This window comes from Plectropomus leopardus, chromosome 7, assembly GCF_008729295.1.
Source record: "Plectropomus leopardus isolate mb chromosome 7, YSFRI_Pleo_2.0, whole genome shotgun sequence".
Classification (NCBI taxonomy): Eukaryota; Metazoa; Chordata; class Actinopteri; order Perciformes; family Serranidae; genus Plectropomus; species Plectropomus leopardus.
This window is the reverse complement of record NC_056469.1, coordinates 24,474,731-24,500,029: the sequence shown is the minus strand read 5'-3', so window position 1 is coordinate 24,500,029 and position 25,299 is coordinate 24,474,731. Positions and strand designations below refer to the sequence as shown.

At 38.6% G+C, this 25,299-nt stretch overlaps 2 protein-coding genes across 3 annotated transcripts; one reads left to right on the top strand and one right to left on the bottom strand.

Moving 5' to 3' along the window:
- The first annotated feature begins 788 nt into the window (after positions 1–788).
- On the top strand, positions 789–17,290 carry plekhg6 (pleckstrin homology domain containing, family G (with RhoGef domain) member 6). Of its 2 annotated transcripts, none has more exons than XM_042489305.1 (15): positions 789–891; positions 4,083–4,302; positions 5,173–5,307; positions 5,621–5,758; positions 7,170–7,265; positions 7,392–7,442; positions 7,710–7,859; positions 9,276–9,386; positions 10,050–10,199; positions 10,981–11,115; positions 11,933–12,052; positions 12,164–12,296; positions 12,390–12,505; positions 13,150–14,546; positions 16,789–17,290. In XM_042489305.1, exons 1-15 carry the CDS (start codon positions 872–874, stop codon positions 16,967–16,969), a joined length of 3,153 nt encoding a protein of 1,050 aa, XP_042345239.1. In that variant the 5' UTR covers positions 789–871; the 3' UTR covers positions 16,970–17,290. The 2 variants fall into 2 exon arrangements, with proteins under 2 accessions (XP_042345239.1, XP_042345238.1); XM_042489304.1 differs by having other exon boundaries at positions 12,161–12,296.
- A 93-nt stretch (positions 17,291–17,383) lies between these two features.
- LOC121945263 (lymphocyte activation gene 3 protein-like) lies at positions 17,384–20,788 on the bottom strand. The gene is made up of 8 exons (XM_042489363.1): positions 20,637–20,788; positions 20,410–20,530; positions 19,992–20,212; positions 19,117–19,377; positions 18,689–19,006; positions 18,346–18,603; positions 18,084–18,205; positions 17,384–17,717 (listed from the first exon to the last, which is right to left on the bottom strand). The coding sequence occupies exons 1-8, from the start codon at positions 20,683–20,685 to the stop codon at positions 17,622–17,624; spliced, it is 1,446 nt and encodes a 481-aa protein (XP_042345297.1). The 5' UTR covers positions 20,686–20,788; the 3' UTR covers positions 17,384–17,621.
- Positions 20,789–25,299: the final 4,511 nt, after the last annotated feature.

Genomic DNA, 25,299 nt, shown 5'->3' with positions numbered 1-25,299 from the left:
CAGATATGAATCAGTCACACTCAGACAGACTGAGGACGTGTCAGTCCAAAGCACTTTTGTAATGTGCTTTGCTATACAACAGAACCATTTTTCTAGCGAATAATCACATTTTAGCCACATATAAAAGATCCTATGTTAATATATGACGATGAAATAAATGTTTCTATATATCTCTATCTGTGCATGTGAATTGTGCCTTGTATTTGTCTGCAGACGTCATGAACAGGCTGAGAGTGACTGTTTGGGCGTGTTGATAAAGCGTAAATGAAGAAAAGCGTTAATGAAGGTGTAATCGTGTATTTAACCTCAGGCACGCTGCCAGTCTGCATTCCAGCTTGTAGCTTCCAACATTTAATCATATATAACAACATATTTTGTGTCATTAATTTTAACCATCAAGTCTTTTTTGGACCTGATTTGATGGATCTTTTCCTCTTTTCTGTAGCTACATTTTTAACCTTTTTCCCATAATTCACCTTTTCTTACCTGTGAGCTCTGTTTTCTATTTTAGTTTGCTTTCAAACATCAGATTCTCACGATGCATTTCGTACCCTCCCGTTGTGTAATGAGACCTTTCTCACCCTCTTAAAAATAATTTCCCCCTGTTTGTTCAGTGATCAATAACCCTGATTGACATGAAACAACAATAGATCATCCTCAAGGGAATCAGTCACCACCTCCTCTGCACTAACTGCGACACATTAACCAGCCCTGAGCACTGATTTGCTGGCTGCAGAATCCAGTTGTTCCCGTCAGGCCAGTTGCGGAGGGCAGGGGCGCAGGTGAAAGGAAGAGAGGGAGGGACCGGTCCCGGCAGAGAGAAAGAGGAGGAGAAAGCTAACAGAAACCAAAGATGACTGTGTGAAACAAAATGGATCCAACCAAGCCCAGGTACAGTCCTTAATTTGTTTTATTTCAGAGCACAGCTGGTGGTGGGATAAGGTGAGAGTGTGCAGTACTAAAAAGGAACATTTTACTTGATGTCTTCATGTCAGTAAATCACTTGAATGTTGGAGCTGCTGTGTTGATTTACAGACTGTCCTGTTGGCTTTAGATGTGTTGATTTACCGAAGCTATAAAACCACCAGGACGCCTGTTTTTACTGACCCATTATCAGTCTTTGAGAGTGTTACAGTTACAGTGTAATCTTGTCTCATTAGTGTGTCCCTGTGGGACAAAGACGGTGACTGTAAACACATATGACACCGTGATGAAAGCACTTGCGTGAGTCCTTTGAAGTTTGACAGTTTAGCATTAGTGCAGTGAACCGGTCTGCAGTGTGTTTGCTTTTAGAAGGACTTCTGAAAACTAATTATGAAATTCACATCAGTGGTTCCACAATGCATTCACAGTGTATTAACTAACAGCAGTGTGTAAAAATATCACTTTTCTACCTAGTAAATAGTGAGATATTTCATTGACAAACAGTAGCTCCCAGCAAACGGAGACACATTCTTGGCTGTAACTTAAACCTGCAGCAGGACATTCTGCAAATTGTGACGATGTTGGATTTGTGGGAACTAGACACAGACAAGTCCTGGAGCTACACTGCGGCCCGCAGGACTCTGTAACTGGAGCTGTAGCTGTGTGACACTTTTGGTGTCCTGTTAAATCAGCGTGACTGTCTGTGACATGCAACAGAAATGATTTCTGTGTTTTTGACAGCCTGCCTGACTCCTGTTTTTACTGTGTATGAAATAGACTCTTTAGAAAAAGCACAAGTGAAATCTCTGGGTCATAAATTACGATAAAATGAAGGGAGGCTGAGTGTTTGCTTTCTTTGGCCCTTAACTCAAGACAGCAGTTTACTCCCAAATCAAAAATACATAGTTTTCCTCTTAACTGTAGTACTATCTATCAATCTAAATTGTTTTTGGTGTGAGTTACCAATTGTTGGAGATATCCGATTTCTGCCTTCTCTTCAATATCATTAAGCTTAATGGCACTTACTTTTGGTGCTTATTGGCGCCAAAAAAATACAATTGAGAAGTTTGACAGCAATGTCTTTCAAGAAATCATGACCTGGTTACTTAGTATAATTCACAGATCATGTTGCCAGCAGTTTTATGTAGGAACTATTTTCTTTCTACCAAATTATACCCAGTAACTGTATCACTTTGCAGAAGTGTGCATCGACTCATCGAGCCCCTGGAACAGCTCTGACTGGATGTGAGGCCAATTTGACATAGTGGCCAAACAGTGGAATTACAACTTTTGGGTCCACCATGTGATGCCACTGGGCCTGATGACTTTTTCCCATAGACTTACATTGCGAAAGAAATGCCTGTAAATTGATGGATACATTTTTTTTAAACATCACAACCTCGTGAAACAACTCGTTTCACTTTTGGGTTTCAATCCATTTGGTCCAATAACATTTTGAAAGAAGAGCTGAATGATGGAATAATTTGAACCTCATTTAAGGTAGCTGAAGACCTAACTCAAAGTTCGCTGATGGAAGTCTCTGGTGCACTTGCTCTATGGGTGCTAACATAAGCATAAGCAGAACAGAGCAGAGCATCTGTGTTATTTTACACACGGAAGTCAAATTCTTTGGGCTTGATGCACAACTTCAGCAGCACTGAATGCGCCCCCGCCTCCAGCGCTGTATACAAATTTCAAATACATGCCTGCATGTCATGGGCGAGAGCTTCGTGCTCATGACAGCATGAGATGTAAAAAAATAGTGGCATCCTCCTCGGCTGAGCTGCAACATTACCTAGTTCAGTGGTACAAAATGATCAAGCAGTAAATTCAAGCTTCCCCTAAAACCTCTTATAAAAGCTCTGTGGGTTATCTTAAGTAAACAGGTCATGATTTCTGAAAAGAGACGCTGGTGTTGAATTTTTCAAGTCTATTTTATGGTACTTTGAGCACCACATGCCAAGTGAAGTGCCATCTGGTTCCATTATACTGGAACGAAGGCGGACATCTCTACGACTGATGTCTCCAACACTCTGCAACTCAGACCAAAACAATCTAGATATATAAACAGCACCACAGCTGGGATGAGAAATATACTGTTTTGATTTGGAGTAAGCTTTTATTTTAAACCAGAGATTCCCAACTTTTGGGTCAAGACACACTCAACAGGTTACAAGAATAAGAAAGCAGCTTTATCACCTTGACAAATTCAGGTTTATTTTTGAAAATCTGTGCTATAATATTTTTCTCGTTAGTCACTGCATGATTGGAGCTTCTTAGGTCAACACTGATGAGGATGATGATATAAAATTGTGCTATTAAAAATTGACAGGAAGCTGATAAGACCTTACTGATGCCAAATTCTGAAGAAATAAAATATTCTTAATGTTGATCATTTCAAAAATATTAATGAAAATGCATTCATACATGCCTAAATGACCATGTTTCTTAGATGCTCAGCATCCTGGTGGTACTTGTCAGGGGTTTCCAGCTCAGTGAAACAGTTGAGAACTGTAAGGTACTTTATTATATACATCGTAATCTGTAGACAGACGAGATTAAAATGTGGAATTTAACAGCCACAGAACTCAAACTGGAGCAAACCTGGGATCATTTTAAATTAGATTGGCAACAATTTTGGTAGAAATATCACTCAAATAGTCACAGATGACGTGGTTCTTATTTTATTGTGTCATTATTTATGTTTTGTGCTGTTTTGTATTTATTTTTTTCTTAAGTTTTATGTATGTCAAAGCTAATTTTGTATAAATGCTGTGTTATGCACCAGTGTACGCCACACTTGTCCTATAAAATTAAGCATTAAATCATAACTCGAAGAAAGAAAAAATTTATTTGGTTTGAAGTGTCAGAAGCCAAAAGTTAGGAGTGGCTGTCTTAAATGATGAACCAACCCCATCGTTCATAATAATTCAGCTTTATCTCTTTTATTGCCATCTGTGTTTGTTTTTATTGCATTTATAACGCTTTAGCCCTGAAAAGAAAGTCAAGTTAAACTTTTTTAAATGATAACAAAGCACACAATGTCCCTCCATTCAGTCATCCACTCTTGTAAAGCCTTTTCTTGTTATAAACCATTCTTCTCTGTGTCCTCACACGCCTTCTTTTGGCAATGAGTAACCCTGCGTACTTATCCACAGCCTTTCCTCAAAGGCACCGCATGTAAACAACGGTGGGGGAAATGAATCAGTGATGGAGGAATCATCTTTGCCATGGCGAGATGGCGTGGACAGGGAGAGGCAGAGGGACACAGACACCAGAGAGCCAGATGCTGTTAATGGGATGACAGCTGCTGCAGAGATCAACCATCACCACAGGGGGTCAGCAGACAAACACAAGTTCAGCACGATCGGCTATCAGGCAAGTGACATGTGACACAGATGTAAGGAACTATAGTAACGTGACAAGTAACAGTACTCTTCTCAAGTTATAAACTCATGCACAGTTTCGAACTACTTGTATTTTTCTTGAATATTTGCATTTTATGCTACTTTATAATTCACTACATTTCAAAGAGGCGAGTGTTGCACTTTTACTTCGCTACTTTTGTCTGACATCTGCAGTTAGGAATTATTTTTTTTAGATTTTTTTCATACTGCAGATATGACCATCTCCTAAAAATGATACATTGTTCAATGACAAATTAATCACTATTATATAAAGTCATCATAGTCCAGAATTGAGATTTGAAAGTTCGATCTTTTCCTGACACTGTTAGCCATCTCCAAGTTGAGAAACGTGTCAGGACAACACAATGCTCTAAATCTGCACAGTTTTGCATACTTTGCAAATTCTAAGTGCTAGATTTTGCTGAATCACTTCTGTACTTTTACCTCAGTAAGATTTGAATGCAGGACTTTTACCCAAAGAGAAGCCCAGAGTTGTTAGTGTTAAAGTCCAAGTCGAAATCTCATATTGATTTTGTCAAGTCTAAAGTAATCAAATTTGTGACTTGAGTCCAACTCAAGACCAACCCTTTGGCATTTGACATTGAATATCAGGTGTCCAAATGTTAAAAAAAAAAACTAGTAAGAAATTCAAATTAATGTGTTTTACACTGTCAGTGACACTGAATACCACACAGTCTGATGCATACACATCCAGGATTAAAATCATGCTAACTCTCTATCTTATGACTGTTATTTTTATGTGATTGACCCTCTGGTGCTTCCAGATAAAATGTACTACCTGAAAATAAATAGCCTTACTGGCAGTATTTTCTCTCTCCAGAGGCGGACCAAGCAGAAGGTGGTGACTGACTTTGCAACACTGAATAAAGGACCATCTGCAGCAGCCAAACCCAGAGCTGCACTAAGACAGGTCCTTTTCAGCCAGGGAGTGTCTGAGAAAACCCCGGCGCCTGAGGTGTTATGTTGTCTCCTGCTCATCATTCTACATGCTGACACACATAGAAACAGATACAGACTTGATCTATCCGTGTCCGCCCACTCAAACAATTCCAAAACAAAAACTGCAGCACTTCTTATTCTACTCTGTTTGCATGCTTTTAAACGTAACTTCTGACCTCAAGTATTCACAACAACTTTTAGTGATCGCTTGCCTCTAGGGAATTACTGATTCATTATAAATCCTTTTTAATCTCTTTGACATCTGTGTTTTTCTTCTTGTTTTTTTCCCTTGTTATTTTCTCCCTCCCTGTCCTTAATCAACCTCACAGGAGCGAGGTCAGCTGGATGTGTTGAAGCAGGATCTGGCAGCCTTCGCTGTGCCGGTTAATCTGAGTTGGAGGTGGAAGGAGGAAAGTCAGGGAACCACGCTGGAGAAGAACTGGACAGAAATAGTGCAATCTCATGCGGTACAGTCTATAGAGGATAACTCAACAATATTGTGTTTTTCTCTTACTCTCAACAAATTCCATGGAAAGACCAAAACTGACAGTTAACTCTTCCCACTAGCTTTGTTGTTGTGCATAGGTATAAAAGATACATTAATGAGCAAACTGTTGCACTGGGCTCATGTTCCTTCATTACCCAAACTGTAGTTTATTTTAAGTCAGTCCAACATGCACCTTCCTGCTTTAATACACACTAGAATATCAAATGCACAGCTGAAAACAGCCCCCATCAAATGCATTATAAACTCCTGTTTGATTAATAATTAGAATTACAACATCTTTATTCAAATAGCACCTTTGAAAACAGAGTTTACAAAGTGCTTTGACAGACAAAGTAAAAAGCAGACAAAGGATACTCAGAAAGCAATACAGCAACAAAAAGCCAAGCAGTCCCATCAAACATAAGCAAGACAAAGTTAAGGTAAAAAGTTTAGATGAAAATAAACAAAGAAAACAAATATCGCATGATGCAAAATGTCAACATAAATAAATAAAGTTAAAATAATAAAAGGAATGAAAAAGCGAAATAAAAAAAATAAAAAAGGGAACAAGATTAACTTCTGCTAAAACTTGCAGTGCCCAGCAGATTTCAGAAATTCTTTTAATTTTTCAAATAGAAAAGTAAAAGATTTTGATCTGTTTTTTTAAAAGAGTCATATCTATTGTAGGTAGGAGTGCATAGACTAGAGCTTCAGACAAGCTGAGAAAGTGGGAAAGAATCGAATGAATTTTAGCACCTTGTTGTTGGGGATGGGAATTTAAATGTGGTTCCAAACTGTCCAATCTATCGTAATCGCGTGCCTCTGAGCTTATCAGTTCCCTCTATCAATGCCAGCATGTTTTTTTCTGACAACACTGCAAAACAATGATGTCAAACTGCTCAAAACATGCACTGTCACGGCATCCTAGCCCAACAGCACATCTGTTACTGATGATAAATATCCAGTTTTACCCTCCTGTCCATTTGCACTAAGCGGGTTTAACAGATTTTTTTCTTGAACCAAAGACACTTAAAGGAAAATGAATGCTGTGTAAATATTCTCTCTTAGTTTTCTCTCACTGTGTCCAAAGGCTAGAGATAATACAACGCTGAAAAACCTGTGTAGGCCTTCTTTGTATTTTCACACAGAATATTAATCAGGATTCAATAAGGGAGTCAATAAAGTAATGGATCCATAAACAGAGATGATAATGGCATTGGTATCTACATAACCTCATCAGTTCCCACCCCTACATGTTGTTCTTTTTATTGAATTTGTTGACAACAAGAAAAGCATAGACTCTTGCTGTATCCTTTAAAAGCAGCTCCTGCTTTTACTGTAAAATAACTGCTCAACTCCTCTTTCCTCTTCTGTCTTCTTTCAATGATCAGACGATGTCTAAGACGCAGAGACACCAACAGGAGGCGCTGTGGGAGTTTGTTCACACTGAGCTCACCTACATCAACAAGCTCATTATCATCAGAGATGTAAAATGTCATTCTCTATGTGCTGCCATTGTCTCATTTAAATACAGTATTTGTATTTTTACATGTCAGAGCTGCAAAGGGATTTTCCACAGGATGATTTAACAAAGTTGTGTCTGCTCCTCACAGCTGGTTATCGCAGCCCTCGTCAACTTGCATCAGCATGGATTTCTCCTGGAGGTCAGTCTGCAGAGCACACTGTGTCATCTAGACAGGAAACATACAGCACACTGAACCTGCAGGCCTATTTTCCACTGATCTGCATACCACTGACATACACTGACGGGCACAACAAGAACATCCGCTTTAGCTGACACAGAATACAACACACAAGTGGAAAATGTAGCACAACAACGGATTTCCATCGAGAAGATGGAAAATATCACAAAGCAGTCGAGTTAAACTTAAGCACTATGATTTTTTTTTTTTTCACTTCCCCACTGACAGGTGACCCCTAAGCTGCTTTTCTCCAACCTTTCCTCCATCCTCAATTCACATCAGCTGTTCTGGCAGGATGTGATTTATCCCATGTTACTGGAAGTCCGGAGGACAGGGCAGCCCTTTGACCCAATGATGTTGGAGGCTGGTTGCCTGCAGGTATGAAATGACTGTCTGCAAGATACATTACAAAGGTGTGTTTCCACCTGTCAGAAATATGTGAACTCAGTGTTGGAGGAGCTACTTTGAACTCATAGCTCTGCAAGCTAATATATAATTACCTCACTCTACTACTACCCTCGGGAGAAATCTGGTTCTGTGAACTAAAGCTACTTAGAAAATATGTTTAAGCTGGTTTGTAAAAAATTATCAAATTAACAACGTGGGTCAGACATAAAGCATAACATAAAATATCATCCACTTTTCATGGGAATGTCCACTTTGGTTTTGTATGCAATGTCAATCACGACAGACACCTGCCTTCAGTAACCACAGTCCCAGTGGGGGAATTACATCAGTGTTGCAAGATTACGCTGCCAGCTAACTTCCAAACTAGTGGAGCAACCTGTCGCTCACCTTGTAGAGTGTGTGCTTCATATACTGCAGCAATGATTCGGTTACAACTTGTGGTTGTTGCATGACGGCCCCCCTCTCTGCCCCAGTTTTCCAGTCTATCTAGCTGTTGGACCAAAAACATTGAAAAAAGTCAAAGAAGTTATCTAAAAAAACAACTTCTAAAATAGAATGCAACAACTCCTCTGAGCATTTGTTAGAAATCTGCAATAATTAGTATTTCTGACTAACTGAGATCAAAGAGAGTAATGTTGACGGTCACAGGACCCTAATCCTGAACATCCACCTTCAAACTGTGCTGACTGTAAAGATCTGGTTCCACATGTGTGAAGCATCCATGTTTAAAACTTTGTAGCTCCACATTTGAAACTTTGTCTGCAGCATTGGCCTTGTGCGTTTTTCTGACCTATGACCCCTTGTGGTAAGTGGATGGTATTTTGGAGTCTCCTATTTGAAAAGTTATGGAACAATCCATCATGGCTCACAAGAATATCCATACACTGGAAATAAAAATACAGCTGATTGGCCATTATGTTTCAATATAACTGTCAGCTAACTAGTTTGCCTCACCATCATAAGGATCATGGGCTGCGCAGTGATCTAGTCTTAGGACTGCACAAGGATTCATGGGTAACAGTTAGCCTATCATCAATGTTGGAAACTGTTAATTAATTTATTCATTTTTTTTTTTTTTTACAAATAGGCTGATTTATCTTTGCAAATGTTAATGTGTATTCCCAGATATATATATATTTTTAAATAAATAAATAGAATAAAACCTCAATTAATTTACCAAACTATATATTAGCTCCCCTCCTGCAGTAACTTTGAAAACCAAAGTAATTCTGGCAGTAATATTAGTTTTATTAAGTAGTACTGGAGTAAACATTTTGAACACCAAACTTTAACATGTAATGTTGCTTTGAATGAGGGAGAAATGTAAATACATGTAAATGTGATGGAGATTTTTCACATTGTCATTCCTTTTCTATTTGTCCCCAGTTCCACAAGCGCTTCTCTTCCTATCAGCATTACTGTTGGGAGGAGGAAAACAATATGGAGTTCACACGCAGGCAGATGGAGAGTAACCCATATTTCCTCACTTATGTCCAGGTACAACAAGTTGCACACATGCAACATGCACATCAACATTTATGCTTGAGAGGGTGAAACCTCACACTCTTTCTCTTTGTTATGCATAGAACCAGGTACCGCTGCTGTGTTTATTCAACACTTGTGCTTTCACTTACGCACAGCATCACACTTGTCAACCAGAGTGGGAGGTGGTTTGTTTTTGTTTTACAGTTAAAGAGCCATTTATGCCAGGAAGTAGTTCTCGGTGGGTGTTAAAAGGGTCTGCACATCTCGATCAAACAAAACAATAACAATTTGTTAAGCCCCCGCGGAAGGTTTTGTTCCTTTTTTCGGTAGATATGTTTTTATTTGTCATGGCTTCGAGATATCGGTCCTCTGCCACCACTTCAATAATGTAGAGGTGATGAAAGAATAATGTCCTGGTTAAACAGGTTAATCCACAGCACAAACAAGACTTATTAAGAAAAAAACCTAAAAACATCTGTATGGATAGATAATATTTAGGTTACTGGCAGATCCTGCTTTTATGTTATTATGCTGTAATTTAGGTGAACTGACCCTTTAAATGAAGCCTTGTTTAAGTACTATTTCATTTATGGTTTTGAGCCACTATGTAATAAAACTACTGTTAATGAAAAGCGCTGACTTCAGGCGATGTTCTTGTGATTTTGTCTTGTACAGTGGGTGGAGACTCACCCTCAGTGCAACAGGATGCGCCTCGGCGACATGCAGGCCAAACCCCATCAGAGGATCACAAAGTATCCTCTGCTGCTCAAAGCTGTGCTGAAAACCACACAGGATCCTCATGTGCAGCACACACTCAGAGGCATGGTGAGAAACCTGCAGCAACCATAAAGGCAGAAATCTTATATTTCAGCATGTTCCCGTTCAATATTTTCCACACTGGAAAAGATAGTTTAAAAGCAATCTAATAATTATATTGGGTTGGCAGATTTTTTGTTACTCACCCTATGTGGCTTATCTTTTCAGGTAAACTTACTTAATATCTTATTGATATCCTGAAAAAAATGTTTGTCAGTAGGAAGGAGAAGGTATGCTATTAAAAATAAATCAAACACATTTCAAACTGTCCATTTTACCCCAAACAGACAATAGGAGGTGTTTCTTTTCCTCAATATCCTCTTGGATATTGCTGATAAGTCCATGTTTGGCCTTGGAAAAGCCATGTGGCCATTTAAAGGCTACGTTCAGCATATGTGATTTGTGACAAAAGGCATTTAATGGTAAAACTCCTGACTTCTAGTTATTATGTAACCTGTTAACGGCCCATTTTTCTTCACCATGCTGATAACATTTTGAGTTCGTGTTTCAGAAACTGACACAGTAAACAACATGTCATCTGCCAAAAAAACCAACCTCCTCTTCATTTCTGTTACAGGGGCTACAGCTCCTTTAATGTCTGAATTCCTCTTTATAAGTGCAGCAAGACATTTTCTCAAGTCTTCTTGCTAAAATATTTGTTATTATTTTCCTGCCTGAATTAAGGAATGATTTATGAGCATTTAAATCCTCCAAGCTGTTTACTTAATAACAAATCTGCAACAAAAGCAGCAAAACTCTCACTAACCATCTTTTTCTTATTCCTCTCCAGTTGTCCAGTGTTAACAGTTTTTTAGAGAGTATCAATGATTACCTGAGGCTCAAAGACGAGGAACTCGCCCTCACCATCTCTGCTCAGAGGGTGGAAGGATATGAGGTGGAGGGGATAAATGAAGACATTGACAAGGTAAAATATGACATTTTCCTTGATGGGCTGTTTTATTTATATTTTCATTTTCAAAACTCAGCTTTCTGTGAAGATAGATGGAGTTCAAGAAATATTTTATGCACAAATAGATCAACCTTTTGGTCAAGAAGACCTTCACTTGAGGCAGAGCAAATTTTGTGGACAGATAATGATAATGTTTTGCACCTACGTATTTGTTGTAGTAGTATTTGTTTTTAGCTGCTACACATCTCTTTGTCGTCATTTTTGTAGTTATTTTGCATCTTTGTGTTTCTCCATAATTGTTTTTTATCTCTTCGTCATTGCTTTGTGTCTCCTTGTTGTTGTTTTGCATCTTTGTGTTTCTTTGTTATTGTTTTGTGACCTTCTATAATAGCTTTGCATGTCTTCGTAGTTGTTTTATGCTTCTTTGTAGTCATTTTTAGTTGATTTGTGTCTCTTTTAAGTTGTTTTCCATCATTGTGTTTCTCCATTATTGTTTTTTGTCTATTTTGTTGTTATTGTGTTTTTGTGTTTCTCTGTAATTGTTTTTTGACTTTTTGTAAATGCTTTGCACGTCTTTGTAGTTGGTTTGCGTTTCCTTAAAGTCATGTTTTAGTTGCTTTATGTCTCTTTTTCATTGTTTTGCATGTCTTTGTGGTAATTTAGTGTGCCACTTTTTTATTGCCTTAAAATCTTAGAGGAAAGACAGGATGTGGAGTTTAGATGTCAGGCTGTAATAAAAACACTGCACATAATAGATTGCTACCAGCATCATCTGATGATTTCTTGATACACTTTCCAACTGATGATTGCGTATGATGGATTTTCTCCACAGCATGTCCGAGAAATCTGCCAGTTTGACCTCACATGCCCAATCAGAGGAGTAGGTCCTGATGTCGTACGCAAGCTCCTGCTGGAGGAGAACCTGAAGATTCGGGGGAGAAAAGACAGCAAAGTGAGCAGAGACCGTGCACACAGCACAGAATATTTTAATCTATCTCTCCAGAGCATCCTTATCATCACTTTTTTGACTTTCTTATGTTTTCTGACACATGGTACAAAGCAGCTGGAGGTGGTGGCTCTACTTTTCTCAGATGTGCTTCTAATGACCAAAGTGCAGAAGAAAGGAGAGCGGCTGAAAGTAGTTCGACCCCCTCTCGCCCTTGACAGAACGTATTGCATAGCACTGAAAGATGGCTGTGAGCAACACTTTCTTATTATTATGTAAGGCCGCTAGATGATTTTGTATAGCTATATTATGTTTCCCATAATGATTCTTCCTCCTCTCTTAGGTTCATTTGTCCTTGTGGAGGTAGGTGAGCTTCAGAGTGCTATGAATGTCTACATATTTGCAGCCAGCACCTCAGACAGCTGCTCTACATGGGTCTCCACCATCCACCAGGCACAGGTAAAAAAAAGGCATTTCTCAACAAATCTTTTTTAAATATAGTCGTCTAATTTAACTTGTTGCCATACTAGCAACATGGCTCTAGATGGCAGTTTTGGTATGTATGTCCTTGTATGAACAATACTTTGGTCCAGACTGAATCATTGGTGATGGATTGCCATGATTTTTTTTGAGGACATTCGTGGATGAATCCTAAAGACTGTGGTGATGCTCTGACTTTTCCTTTAGCACCAATCCTATGTTTTCATTTATTTAGTGAGTTGACCGCTGCATGGATTAGCACAAAACATTTTTTTACAGACATTCTTACTCACCAGGAAATGGATCATAAAGAGTTATATGATTATTTTCTGTGTTGAACAGTCATTATTTTAGCCTCCATTTCTCACACTTCTATTTCTGAAAGCCACGTCTCTAGCGTTGCTACATAGTTACTGATCCAACGTCATCACCCCACAACCCATGTGGATAGATTTGTTATATCTGGACAAAAAAAATCCAATATGATCACCTGCAAATATATATCTGATGTGAGAAACAAATCTGATTTGCCTGCAGTCTGAAAACAGCCGTAGTGTTTTCATATAAAACTGAACTACAAACAACATAAACATTCATTTATTTTATCTCTGTTATGCTGTCAGGAAACACTGAGGATCCTGAGACAGGCAGAGAACAACAGACAGCTGGAAAACTGGAGAATCCAGCAGCTGGAGGCCAAACCTGTCACAGAAGTCAAGACAGATGACATGGAGACAGAAGAAGAAACTTTAATACCATCAAGACGAGAGACTTTTGTGGATGAACTTGATGAGGAACTTATTATCCCTCGGTCAATAAATGGTATGTTGGCGTCCAGAGAAGCAGAGGAACAGTATCAACCTCCAGATGATGTCGTCACCAACAATCCTCTTGTACCTTTTTGGCACTCTCAGCCCAACATCAGTAACCGTAAATCACTGCATAGGGGCTTTGCTGGTCGGCAACAAGCGGTCAAAGGACATGAGTGGATAGAAATGGGAGTCAGGACTGAACAAGTGAGGATTTATGCAGAGGAAGAAGAGAGAAGGGGGCAAATGGTGAACTGGAGCCACAGGGTGCAATCTGCCCCAAATCTGGATCATTACGCTCACAGTATTGCAACGGACACATTAAGAAACAACACAGCTGGACCACTCTTATATCCAGATGTGGACTATCCAATGGACGAAAATATTACTGTAGAAATTCCTTACCAACAGGCAATGTCCAAAGAGGGGCCTGAGTTTTTAAGACTACCAGAAGAGGGGGGAACAAGGAGAGACTCCGATTCGCAGTCTGTGAACCAGGACTCCAGGAGAAATTCCTACCAGTCTGGAGACGTGGAGACGTTTCCAGAGACTTGGGGTATCTACAAAAATTTAAAGTCACCTGGGTTACGGAGAAGGAGGCCAGTCAGTACTCATCAGGGCCCCTCTACTCAGAGGCAGTTCTTACAGGGCTCAGGACAGACAAACAGCGACTCTTTGTCCAACTCGAACAGCAACCTGAAGAGAAACTCTCTTCCCTCTAGCTCCGATTCACACCGGGTGCTAAAGCTTGGCTCCCTGAAGCCCAACCAAGGGATGTTTTGGAACACGCATGACAGAGTCTCTCCAGACCCCCAAACATTATCTGAATCTGAGCTCTCTGATTTTAACTTCAATAACAGAGCCAGAACCAAAAGGAGTGCCTCCATTCCTAACATCATAATTGAGGGCGGTCATGGACTTCGTGTGCACTCGGGCAGTCTGTGCCCCTCGCCTCTGCAAGGTCTTCTGGAAAGAGCCAAAGAGAGAGATGGATCATTAAAAAGAGACAGAAAAATGACCAATCTGAGGTCGAGGCATCCTCCTTCGTCCCCCTCGCTTTCCACTACACCATCACCGTCACCCAGCGATGGAGACAGAGACACAGAGTGGGGGGAGGGGGAGGTGGAGCTGATGAGACACCGAGCGCTCACAGTGAGTAAAGGATGGAAGGAGCAGTTGGTGGATGGAGATGAGGATGACAAGAGGAACAGGTTAGTTTGACAAAGTGTTAATTAGTTTCATATGTTTTTCATTGTTTGACTAATCAACATGTTGCCTTGATAATGTATTGATTTTTTTTTAGGAGATTAATTATTATACTGCAGAGGGGAAAAAAGATTTAGTTTCCCATGCACAATCACATATACAGCAGAAATCAGAGAAAATATGCACGTATCAAAAGTCAGTCTTAAAATTGACTTGACAGTGGTATTACTTAATTATAATCATCATCATCATCATCATATTCATATTCATATTCATAATAATAACTTTATTTATATAGCATCTTTCAAATACAGCATTTATAAAACAATAAAACAAAGTGACTGAAAGCAAAATTATATATTATAATATATATATATATATATATATATATATATATATATAATATTCAGTTCTGATTTTTTTGATTTTTTTTATTTGTGTTCACACGCATTTAACAGATTATCTGCCTCACCTTTAGTGGTGAATGAACAAAGAAACTGTTTCAGCAATTGTGACATTTTTTTTTATGAAAGTAACCAAATGTAGCACTGATGTAGATGTACTTCTCTTAAGAAAGTGCATTACAATTTAATAAAAACTAAAACAAAAACAACAAAGCCCACAAGAGGAACACAACATAAAAGGCTGAAGTACACGTCCCTTCACGCAAGGCCATAGGTTGTACTCAGCTACATGATACAGCTTGTGTTGACTCAGTGTCTTACTCGAGGACACTTCAGCAGGGTGGATGTTTTTCTGACAAGAGCCCAGGTCCATTTTTTAAAACACGATCTCTGCCCTGCTGCTCTTTTACTGTCACACAGTGTTGTGTGTGTTGCAGCAGATAATCCACATTGTCACATATCGATCTTACTGCCTTTGGTGCAGATGTTTTTATTTCTATCATACAACAGAGGTTTTTTGCTTCTCTGGCTATAATAATGGACCCACACTTTTCTCTGTTTTGGTAAGATATAATTGTATTCCTCCTAATATGAAAATGTATTTTAGAACTGTTACGTCTCTACTTTTGAAATGAGTTTTCAGTGTTGAGTAGGCTGGTAATGGACAGATGTGTTCTGTGTGAATGGAAACATAAAATTACCCCGCTTTCGTCTTAACTAACGTCAAACTGCTATGTGCATGCTGAATATCTCATAAAACATTTGCTAAAACTTTGTGGATTGTTAACATTTGAAAACCCACAGGACATTTTTGTTATGCTCAATTTCAAATCATTTGACAGCCCATTTCCTTTCTTTAATAACACTACACATTATATTTATCAGAAGATTATTTAAGGTCTTTTTGTATTTCAAGTCAAGTCAAGTCAGTTTTATTTATAGAGCCCATTATCACAAAACATGGTTTGCCTCAGAAGGTTTTACAGTGTACGACATCCCTTTGCCCTTAGACCCTCACATCTCCCAAGGAAAAACTCCCGAAAAAGAACCCCTGTAACGGGGGAAAAAAAAAAAAAAAAAAGGAAGAAACCTCAGGAAGAGCAGTAGAGGATAATGAGGGATCCCTCTTATGTAATGATATTTAATATCATTATTATGATTTCCCATGATTTGGAATAATTGCACACAATGCGTCATGTAATATTTAGTTTTATTGTGCATGCCAGAACTACTTTTAGGTATTTTATACTTTACAGCCACAAAAAAAGCTTCTTAAACAGCCTTTGTTTCATGCAGTCATGAATGTGATGGACCATTCTGTGTTTAAGGAACTGCTTTTTCAGGTTAACCAACCACAAACATCCCATTGGTATGTTAATCAATATGTGAATCAGCTCATAAATATAATTCGGACTTTTTTGAATAGTATTTTAAATTGTGGATTGTTTCCATTGAAAGCTCCACAGGACGTGTAAAGAGTCTCCTTGTTACGCTGAATTTAAAACCTGTAAAACTTTAACAGCCTATTTCTTCACTTTCTACGAATCTTGTTACTTATACTGTACTTTACAGTCATGAGAGCCTAATTTAAGGGCTTTATATATTTTAATATTCTCATGATTTCCCAAAATTTTGCATATTTGAACACCATGCATCCTGTATATATTTTATACTTCATGGCCAGATGGAGCGGCTTCTTTAAAGAGTATTAAGTTCATGAATTTATAGTAAGAAAATCACAATTTATTACCCAACTTGGGACAGATTAGTGGACATAGTTGCACAGTAAATGTTTTAAAATAATGAATTTTAACCTTCTGTTCCCGTCTTTTGCCCTCTTTAGTGTTGTCTTCTCGGACGGGGTGAATGTGGACTGGGCAGGTTGGTGCTTTGATGATGATGAAGTCATGGATCATTTACAGCCTGCGGGCGAAGGGGTTATGGAGGGCATCAGCCGATCTTTGGCCTCCTGGGACATTCATGGAGTTTCAGAGCAAGACGACGGGGAGTGTAGTCAGGTATAGCTGAGAAGGTGCACCACAGAGTCCTGTGGTCACAGAACGGACTGCCAACCAACAACTTATCATGCAAACTCAAAATATGCGCCATGAACGTGAACTATGGAGGGACAAATGAACGAGGACGATAGGCTTTTTAAATGAAAAGCTAAAGCACATAAAAGAGAAAAAACGAACGCCTCTCCAGCTGTTCAACAAGCATCTATTTGTCTTCAACCTAAATATATGACCTGTAATTTTAGCAAAATAATGTAATATATATATATTTAGAATAATAGATAAACATTTGGCCAGTGTTTTGTGTAAATATATAAAACATTATTTTTTATAAATGATTTTATATATTATTTATAGTGACAATTTCCCCCCTTCAGGTTGTAAATAGTGTTACAAATAAACCAGATTTATTTCTCCTCAATGTACTTTCTTTTTAAAACATTTTATTTGTAGTATGGGAATACATATTCACAAAGGATAACTGAAAAACACACATCTCAAACAACATAGTTATATACGTTTCAAATTCAACAATCATACTGCTACAACATCTGCTGTAAAAATATTAACAAAACTTGTGCAAACAAAAATTTCCCAAGATGACAGATCTCACTTCAGTTTAGCGCTGTGAGATCTGCGATGCCTCTAGCTTAATGAACCTTTACTCTTTCACTCGGTTCCTTTCTCTCTCCTCCCGCTCATTGGAGACAGTGTGAACAATCGTCTCCAGCGCGGGGTATTGAAAGATCCTTTTCCTCTGTGGAAGCAAAGATGCGAGAAATTACTTAATTAGGTCTGATGTATTAATGTGCACATTTCAACAAGCAATCAATACTTCTTTTTTTTAAATACTTATTTTACATATAATAAGAGAAATCAGGTAATGAGATGATGTCACTTTTTTTTCCAGTGAAACTCATGCAAAGCATTTATTGGAATCAAGTGATTTATTTTGAAACAAAGACAACTGTTTCAAGATTTTGCATATTTTAGTAGGAAATTTTGAAGCATAATCCCAAAAAAAATGTTTTTCTTTTCCCTCTAAATCAAAATGTTCCAGTAAAACAGAAAGAACTTAAGTTTTAAAATGTTTTTGAATTAGTGTCAAATTAAAGATCTTTACCCTTTGGTGGTTTTTGTACATCTGAGCCAAAATCAGCAGCAGAACGAGGAGGAGAAGGCTGAGGCCGACCACAGCAGCGGTGTTATGTGAGACACGCAAAGATTGTTCTCCGCTCAGACCACCTGTTGAGGAAAACAATATAAATCAGTCAGATTGCGGCACAGTTTGACTTTTTACGCTCATTGATCAAATATATTGAGTTTCTTTGAAATGTATTTATTTAATAGAGCATACATTTTAAAATAAGGAGGAAATAACTTACTCATCAGTTTAATGTGGTGCGTTACATTTCCCAAAACGCCATATTTCCCGTAGAAACGACATGCCCACTCGCCCTGATCATCCTCAGACACTGTGCTTAGATCCAGAGTCTTCCCCTTCTGGATGGACCCAACTGACTGGGTGCCATTGAGGTCATAGACCACATGAACCCACTCGTAATCTGTGACCTCGCTCGTGTCGCTCAGTCTGCAGGTCAGTGTCACAGAGCCAGTTTTCTTTGACGGGATGCTGTTTTCAACTGAGAGAAAAACAAGACCATTAAATGCACTGTTGATGACAAAAAAAGACTCACTCAAGCTTAACCTGAATTCATGTAAACTTACTTTTGGCAACAACAAGCTGCATATTTCGTGTCAGCCGTTGTCCTTCTATAGTGCCAGAGCATCTGTACTTGCCCTCGTCTTCAAACCCGACCTCTGTCAAATTGGCAGATTTATCGAATGGGGGCTGAGAGGATGGTGAGGGTGGAGAGAAAGAGGCAGGAAGGTGACCAGGTACAGGTTTAAAAAGATAGGCAGGTTTCAGTTTCTCCCAAACTGGATTGGAGGGGATCACACTCGGTGAGAATACACAGGGCAGAGTAACTGCAGATCCTACAGCGGCGTACACTTTGGCACTGTCTTTGGATGGGTGGATGATTCCTGTGAGAGAAAAGGAGGGAAAGAGAATTGGATCAGAGAAAAAAATAACCAAAACAGCTTCATTTCTCAAGATAATCCTGCATTTCTACATCTTTAACTCTTAATCTTACCCTTCACAGTCAAAGCTGCTGAAGCTCGCCCTTCTTTGCCCTTGTAGCCCACGACACACGTCCAGTTTCCCGTCAGTCTCACGGTGGCCTTTTCCCTCACGACACTTTGAGTGGTATCTCTATCGGAAGGGATTTTAGGCTTAGGCACAAATGGACTGTTGTTCAACATCCACTGCACAGAAGCTTCCTGAGGCCATGGATTCACATTACAGGTGATCAAAACGTCCTTTCCCCATATGGAAACCGGTGAAGAGACGGACACTGTAACGGAAACAGGAGAGATAATTGACATTTCAGCTAATATCTAACACAGATAAAATAAGACATTTTAGTTCATAAGTGTGTTGATGCTAAGAGTTGTATTCTGTAATTTATTATTTTCTAATGAATAATTGCAGCTAAGACAGTTAAACATCTATGTGTCTGAGCGTGTTTATTCTGTGCTTTAATAATGTCTCACAAATTAACCTTCTGCGCTTATCTGACAAACTTTAGGAATGGTTGCAGCACAGTAAAGGCAACCGCCATTTCTCTTTCCTCTCCCTCTCCCTATCGCTGTCTCTCTCTTTCTCATTGTGCCGGTTTTTTATCTGGATTACTGTACTTTACTGTGTTGATCTGTTGTGTACACATGACATTGATTGCACGTCTGTCCGTCCCGTGTAAGAGATCAGTTCCTCTTTCTGAGGTTTCTACCATTTTTGACTGTTAAAGTTTTTTTTTTTCTTATCTGCTGTGAGGGTCCCAGGACAAAGGGATATCGTTTGTTGTAAAGACAACTGAGGCAAATTGTGGTTTGTTATATTAGGCTCAATAGAATTTAATTGAAATACAGAAAGTCGAACATTTAGAGTTTTTACGGCTGCATTTCTTACCTTCAATGATTCTGAGTATGACCTTGTTTTCATTGACCTGGTCTCTTTGCACCACCCTGCAGGTGTAAGTTCCTCCGTCCTCTTTCCTCACGTTGTTGATCTGCAGGCTGAAATCGCCTTTTTCAAACTGGGAGTGGGGGCATCGTATACGTTGGGTGCCTTTTGTTGACCAGCTAGAGCCCCAGTACTGCAGACCAGTCCTTTCCTTTCTCCAGACAGTGCTGTGTGGATGAAAAGTGTCACAAACAACACAGAGTCATCGGCATATAGATATACGTCTGAAGTTGAAGGCGGGATAGATGGGGCTGGAGGGAAATTAAGAGATCTGTGAGTGTTCGGATCTGGACATATGAAGCAAAAAGGGGTAAGTATATATATTTAGATAAGTAGAGGCAACAAACATAAAGTTGTGTCTTACCCTTTGTTTTCTTTATGCCAGATGATGAAGGGAACATAGCTAGACGAAGAGCTGCTTTTACAAGGTAAAACAGCCTGAGAGCCAGCTTCAACAAACATCTCAATTTCCTTACACTGAACCCCTGGAAAAGACATGAGAAAAATTCAATTTAGAAGGAAAATGTGGACAAAAACTATATCTGATGTAGAAAATATTTTCAAAAATGATTAAAAAAATTACAACTTTACCTTTCATAAGAAAGGAAATCACCCAAAAGATGAAATATTCCAACAGCATGTTTTTTGATAAAACAAAAATATGAGTTTGTTAAAAAGTTTCCACTAATGTTACTCTATTCTCTTTCCCCACTTTAACCTTCTATGTTTTCCACTTCCTTCTGTCTTTGATGATGTGTTCTCTGTGTTTTTGTGAGTTAATTCGCTGAGATATATATACGAGCCCGTGGGTAGTGATAGGAGGCGGAGTGTTTGGTAGTTTCTCAACTGATCATGTGACTTCAGCTACAGGCTCGGGGTTTGATGCGGTCTGTCAGCCTGGAAACTGTAAGACAGATATGTAAACAGGGAGACCCACTTCCTCCCACGGATTCTCTCTACCTCATTCTGTTTCCTTCTTCACATCAAATAAATTGTGTAGCAATATGTAACATTATTCACTTTGCAAGCCAAAGATAACACAAGACACAAGCACAGTATAGGAACTTTGCACAGTAGCATCTACAGTGATTATATATTAGTTATAGTTATTTTATATTACAAAATAAAGTCCCTTTTTCGAAATGCTGAACTATAAATTTGCTGTAAACTACTTTTCAATAATTCTCCACATCGCAGAGAATGTTTTTTGTTTACAAATAACTGTGGCGTCTTTCATGGAAGCTCCAGTTGTTGCTTTGAAACTGAAATGGCAAAAAGTGGAAGCGCCACACCTCCGTCACTGCCAGTTACTTGCGTTTACAACCACTGGTTAACGTACAGCTCTCATCACTATCATCATCATCACCAGTATGATGAGAACGAGGCCATTCTGTTATCTTGTACTGGTAGATATTTGTGAAAGTGAATCATCACCTCCATTCTCGCTTCTTTGTTTTCCTTTTCGTCAATTCTTATTCTCTCGCTGGAGTAGAAACAGACCTTCATTGCCAGTCAAATGCTTGTTTGGCAGTATGTAATTTTAGCATATTTCATTGAATCTTTACCAAAGGGACTGTAAATACTTTAAGACCGCAAAGTAAAGGTTGAAGTTAATAGAGACATGTCTGTATTTTACTGGGGCTATATCCGTTAGATTCAACTATGCTGTTTGATGCTTTGAAACCTGGAGCAACATTTTCATGTGCTGCTTTCAGGTGCCTTTCAAAAGTATTTAACCTTTGACCTTATATATAAATCAATCATGTATGTGTATATGCACAGCTTTAATGTGAAGGAGTACATTGGTTGTGAGGACAAATACATTTCCTGGAATCAATCTCCTTAAGTTTAAAGGACACTTGTGGGTACTGTGGGTGGATTATGAGATAATAATGGATTATGGTTACAGATTCAGAAAGGGCTCCACCATCTCTCCTACGCAAGAGCAAGACACAGGGACTTGGTGGTGGTTTTGCATGTCTTTGTTGTCGGTATGCATCCATTTTTGGGTTTGTGTCTCTTTGAGGTCATTTTGTGTCTTTTTGGCATTTTGGTCTGTTTGAGGTCATTTTGTATCTTTTTTGTGTCGATCTGTTGTAACTTTATGTCCTTTGTTGCTTTGTGTCGCCTTGTGGTCTTTTTGCATGCTTTTGTAGTTACTTTGTGTCTCTTTGAGGTCATTTCATGTCTCTTGTCTGTTAATTTGATTTCTGACATTTTGCAGGTGAATGCTGGTGGGCCACCTGACACTTTGACCTTGGGCCTGTGTTTGGTAGGCTTGTTCAGCAATCTATCCATGGTGAGTATCTGTGGAATCCATTTCCATTCAGATATCTTCAGAGTTCAAGGGACCCCTGTGAAAACAGAGATGCCAGTTGTTCCCTCACCACAATTTAACCTAGTTTTAGAACATTGTAGAGTACCCCACAAATTTTAGTTAGAAGCCTAAATAAGGTCTGTGTTTAACACAAGCTTAAGAGACTTTCAGGTTTTGTTCTACGACATAAAATATGTCCTTAAATACCCCACTTGAGAACTTTGAAGCTTTTATGTGTCTTAAAACAAACAAGTTGCTAAATGAGACTACAGAAAGTCGTCATATCGAGCCACACCAAACACAACTTTACAGCCTCGGAGCAGTGGCGACACTACCGTAGTGTAGTTCCTTTTTGGCCTAACAATAGCATTTTACTTCTGGTGATTACATTTAGACTTCAAAAATCCTAAAAGAGGAGTTCATTTGTATTTATCTTGGAGAGCAAAATGTACAAGTATCATAAACGTCAGCTGCTTATGTGATTTTGCATTTTTAAAAAAACATAGAAATTGTTGAAACTTAAAAAAAAAGTTTAAAAAGTCTGGAAAATCTGCTTTAAGTTAAAAGTAGAGCTAAATAGACACAGAGACAGATGGATAGACACAACTGAGAATATGTGGGAGAAACCAGAGCTGTTTTTCTTCAACTTGTGGAGACATTTTCTCTGGTAAGAGCCGTGTGACTGCTGGGTGAGTGAAACTGAATGTCTTTTTATTTCATCCAGAGCTTCCTCCTCATGCGAAACAAATTTAGATCAGTGTTGTATTTCTTTTTGCTGTGGTTCAGTTTGGTGTTTTCTGGTGTTGGGGCCATGTGTGCGTCACTCACTGTGAGGTGGTCTTTCCTACAGCTGATGAAGAGTCACCTCCACTGTATCTGAATATGAGGTGAAGGTACTAAGAGAGAAAATACCCCTTGCATGGAAACAATTGAGCTTTGAGTTTGAGGGAGTGCAAATGATTATGGTAATAGGATGAGTTGGAAAACAGTCAAATCAGATGGCTTCTGTAGAAGCTCAGCACATGAGTAGTTTGTTCCTGTGTCGAGCTGTCATTATGTAGACCTATTATATCTATTGTCACAGACAGTTTTTGTTTTCTAGGTTTTAATACGCAGTTTAACAGTCAAGCTTCAGACTCTCTGACTTATTGTAATGACTGTTGTGGTTTAATTTCTATAAGTGATATGATTATTTCGCATATGTGTAGGTGATGAAATATAATGTTCCACTGAGTTTTACTGGCAGAGGAAGCAATGCACAGACAAAAAAAAAAATGCACTGCTGAGAGTTTTTAAATAGTGTTAAGTCAGCATACTGGTAAGCGCTGTGAAGTTTAAGATGGAAACATGACTGTGCATCTGTGATGCAAAAACAAAGTGCATGATACATATTTGTGTCTGAGTTATTGCATTTTGGGTTGCTGCTTCCTTATCGTTTGTCAACTCTTTAACAGATGTCCCCTTCATCTTCTGCACATATAAAGTGATTTGTACTTTATTATGTGTCTTTTTTCCTATTGTGTATCTCAGCAGGTGAGTCAGAAGTCCACATTTTCTTGCAGTTCTTTATTAAGATTAAATTAAAGCTGCACAATGACAGTTAAAAGGTAACTTTTCCCTGCACAGACTTGTGGTTATGTTCAAGTTCAATGGAATAATGTATAATAATGTTTTGTCTGCTTTAAATTTCCACAAACCAACCACAATGCTGCCTTAGTAATAATGAAATGAAGACAAAGATTGGGTTTGCTAGCCTTGTTTCTTTGAAAATGACAAAATATTCCACCCAGCTCTTTACAACACTAAGACTGAAACTATCAGATTGTGTGTGCATGTGTGTGTGTTTGTGTATGTATGAAGTGAGGTTTTCATTAGATCTAAAGGTTTAACATCTGGTCACAATGACTGAATCAGATCAATAAGATAATTGTTGTAAGAACAAAACCCTGCAATTTTATATGTGAACATGACTCCAGATAATGCAGATATGACTAAATCTATAGCTGTCTCAGCAGTAAATGAGCCTGCATGCACGCCCAAATTGTGTGCTTACATTTGCAATATTTTACACTCGAGTCTGACGAGATTTGTGTTCTTCATTTATTTCACCTAGTAAGCTTCCGAAACAAAGGGAAGAAATATGTTGTGTATTAAGTCACTGCAGGGTTGTAATCACCTATTTAACATTGGAGGAGCATTTTCAGTTGACACCTCCTCTGACCCAACCCTTGGGGGATTCCCCCTACAATTAATTTTTTTGAAACTCAGCAGCTAAATTAACCATTTTGGATCATTTAAAAAAAAAAATCTTAGATAAGGGGTTCAAAGTTTTTATGACTCAACTATTTTAGGGAATAGGCATATGATCGAGGGCCAGGAAAAATGTACACAATTAAGCCTCTTTGCACAAAAAAACCCTGCTAACACCAGCTAACATCTGGCTTTTTAATGCAATGGGAAAGGTTATAATCTGCATTCACACACAGGTGAATTGACTCTGCAGTGGTCACAAATATTTATCGCCTCCGGCTCCAATCAGCATTGAAGGGAATACAACACTCTGATAAATATGTTAATTTCAGCTCCTTAACTAGAGAGATGCAATGACACGCCACCATTAATTACTGTCCCTCTCCTCCTAAGCAGCGCTCACACATTGATCCTGCACTGAGTTTGAAAGAGAGAATCAGTGAGAGAAATATAAACAAAAGTAACCACTGTAAAGCTTTTACAAACCTCTGTCTATGCTGTTCATTGCTACCTATATATAGGTATATATATGTGTGTAAGACAGAGGCAGNCTCACACATTGATCCTGCACTGAGTTTGAAAGAGAGAATCAGTGAGAGAAATATAAACAAAAGTAACCACTGTAAAGCTTTTACAAACCTCTGTCTATGCTGTTCATTGCTACCTATATATATATATACACACATA

Bases quoted from the DNA above. Each gene is read 5' to 3' on its own strand.
- plekhg6 (XM_042489304.1), top strand. From the start codon at position 872: ATGGATCCAACCAAGCCCAG. The intron at 5,759-7,169 runs GTACAGTCTATA...TTCAATGATCAG, and splicing joins AAATAGTGCAATCTCATGCG to ACGATGTCTAAGACGCAGAG. The intron at 9,387-10,049 runs GTACAACAAGTT...TGTCTTGTACAG, and splicing joins ATTTCCTCACTTATGTCCAG to TGGGTGGAGACTCACCCTCA.
- LOC121945263 (XM_042489363.1), bottom strand. From the start codon at position 20,685: ATGCTGTTGGAATATTTCATCTTTTGGGTGATTTCCTTTCTTATGAAA. The intron at 20,531-20,636 runs GTAAAGTTGTAA...TGTCTTTTCCAG, and splicing joins GATTTCCTTTCTTATGAAAG to GGGTTCAGTGTAAGGAAATT. The intron at 17,718-18,083 runs GTAAAGATCTTT...TTGCTTCCACAG, and splicing joins TGTACAAAAACCACCAAAGG to AGGAAAAGGATCTTTCAATA.